Here is a 2,077-nt window from a genome sequence, read left to right as displayed (position 1 = left end):
TAGCTCTAAAGCATCTGATGTTTATCTTAATGTTAAATTGGTGTGCAGGTGCAAAAAGGGCAATCATCTTAGCTACTTTGGTGTTGTTTGGTTTATCACTTGCAATTGTATCCTCAGGTGTTGTTCCACCATTTTCTGAAGACACTGCTAGAGCTGTGAATGTAAGTTTCAATCGGCATGTATATTATTCCGTTCTTTTTGGTTCTGGATTGACGATCACTTCAGAGTAAATATACAAAAGTACTCACGAAAGAGTGTAGAGGGGACAAAAGTACTCCCAAAAGATTAGAAAATAGTCTGATATGCTCTCCCAAGATTGTTTTTACAATTCAAGATTGCCTTCCATTGTGTATACAAACTGGAAATGGTTTCTTTAGATGTTTAGCCATTTGAGAGATTATACAAACTAGTAGAAGGTTAAGATAATCGAAGAGCAGTTTTGACTTGTGGAAATAATCTTTGGGGTATATCGGATTATTTTATAATCATTTGAGTGCACTTTTGCTCCTTCTATACTCTTTCCTGTGTACTTTTTCCATTTATGCTAAAAATAAAATTGAACTGCATTTGATGAATTTAAGTTGATTAGCCAACATAAACAAGTATAATTCAGTCCTTGTTTCTGTACTTTTAGGTTGTACATGTTGTGGATGTGACTGGAAGAAAACCTTATGAAAGCCAGAATCCTGTGTCATATGTATCTTTATTTTCTACTACTCCTGGAAAATTGAACAAGGAGGCAGAACAGATTGATGAAGGTTTTACATGTGGGAGAGACCAAACAGTTGATTTTGTAACCTTCTTGGTCAAATATGGTTGTCGGACCGATAACGATGCTTCAAGCGGTTGGAATGAATCAGATATTCCTACAATGAATGTCGAAAGTGATACCAAAGGAAATCGAAGAACTTCACGAGTTTCAATTAATACAAAGGGTTCCGTCCGGTGGGTTCTTGCGATCAACACCAACGAAATAGAAGATTTCGAATTAGAAGGTACTTATTTTTCTCTTGTAGTTGTTCATATTTTTATACTTCTATTTGTTTTCCAATCCTTTTTATGATACCCTCTTAAGTCTGAAGTAATGTTTGTTTTTCACTCCTTAGATGCAGAGAATTCAGAAGAATTGATTTCAGTTGACAAAAAGACTAATGTGGATGGTTGGCACATTATTCAGTTTTCCGGAGGAAAGAATGCGCCAACAATATTCGATCTGAATCTTTATTGGAGATCGGCTTCGACTCGGACAACTCATGAAACTGACAGGCCTCTGCTGAAACTCAGGACTGATGTTGGCAGAATAACGCCAATAACCGAACGAGTTCTTTCGAAGCTTCCGCGATGGTGTTCTTTATTTGGAAAGTCTACCTCTCCCCATACCTTGGCTTTCTTGAAAGATCTCCCTGTTCAGTTTTAGGTGCTTGAAATGTATCCTTGATTTCTGGTTACTATAGCCCAAAGTGAGACATGTTAGAATCTTCAATTTTCCACTCATGTTATAGGGGTTCTAACTTCTAATCTATTCTTTTAAGACCATTTTTTGTTCTGCTACTTGTAAAAATGAAATTAGATTTAATTGTTGATGAAGATTTGTCTAATTAATAGCCTTTATTTTATCTTTCTTTCGGTATTGTAAATTTCTTTTTCATAACTAACATTAAATTTTCTCCCTAAAATTGCACACGTTTATATTTACAATGCAAAAACCAGTTAGTAGGTTAAATGAACAATTAACCAACTTGGGTTGGTTTCGTAGTACTTGTCTATTTAAATAAGTGTTAGATAAGTGTTAGGAGTTCGAATTCTATTTTGTGCAATCTATTGGTGACAGAGCTAATGAATTATAGTTTAAATGGTATAGTCTCTCCATACTCTCCTAAGAGGTCACGGGTTTGAGTCTTCTATCTTTGGTAATATAAAATAAAAAATCTATTGGTGACAGACTCTTAAATGGAGTTTAAATTCGTAACAAATTAGTCTTTGACTTATCAAGTTAAAAATTATCGTGGACAAAAAAAATGTTAAATTAACAATTATCTTTCTATTTTATTTTTTTTCCAATCGGCTTATAATTTGT

The 2,077-nt window shown here is 34.2% G+C and overlaps 1 protein-coding gene across 3 annotated transcripts in view; it reads left to right on the top strand.

The window, feature by feature from the left end:
• The window catches only part of LOC107618204 (endoplasmic reticulum metallopeptidase 1), a 6,908-nt gene extending 5,310 nt beyond the window's left edge, over positions 1–1,598 (top strand). For all 3 annotated transcript variants that reach the window (XM_016320192.2, XM_016320193.2, XM_016320195.2), the window contains 3 exons: positions 49–161; positions 635–995; positions 1,107–1,598. In XM_016320192.2, coding sequence (XP_016175678.1) covers positions 49–161; positions 635–995; positions 1,107–1,417 — 785 coding nt within the window. In that variant the 3' untranslated portion in view covers positions 1,418–1,598. The remainder of the gene's footprint in view (positions 1–48; positions 162–634; positions 996–1,106) is intronic.

Source organism: Arachis ipaensis, chromosome B09, assembly GCF_000816755.2.
Source record: "Arachis ipaensis cultivar K30076 chromosome B09, Araip1.1, whole genome shotgun sequence".
Taxonomy (NCBI): Eukaryota; Viridiplantae; Streptophyta; class Magnoliopsida; order Fabales; family Fabaceae; genus Arachis; species Arachis ipaensis.
This window is presented reverse-complemented; position numbering and strand designations above follow the sequence as displayed.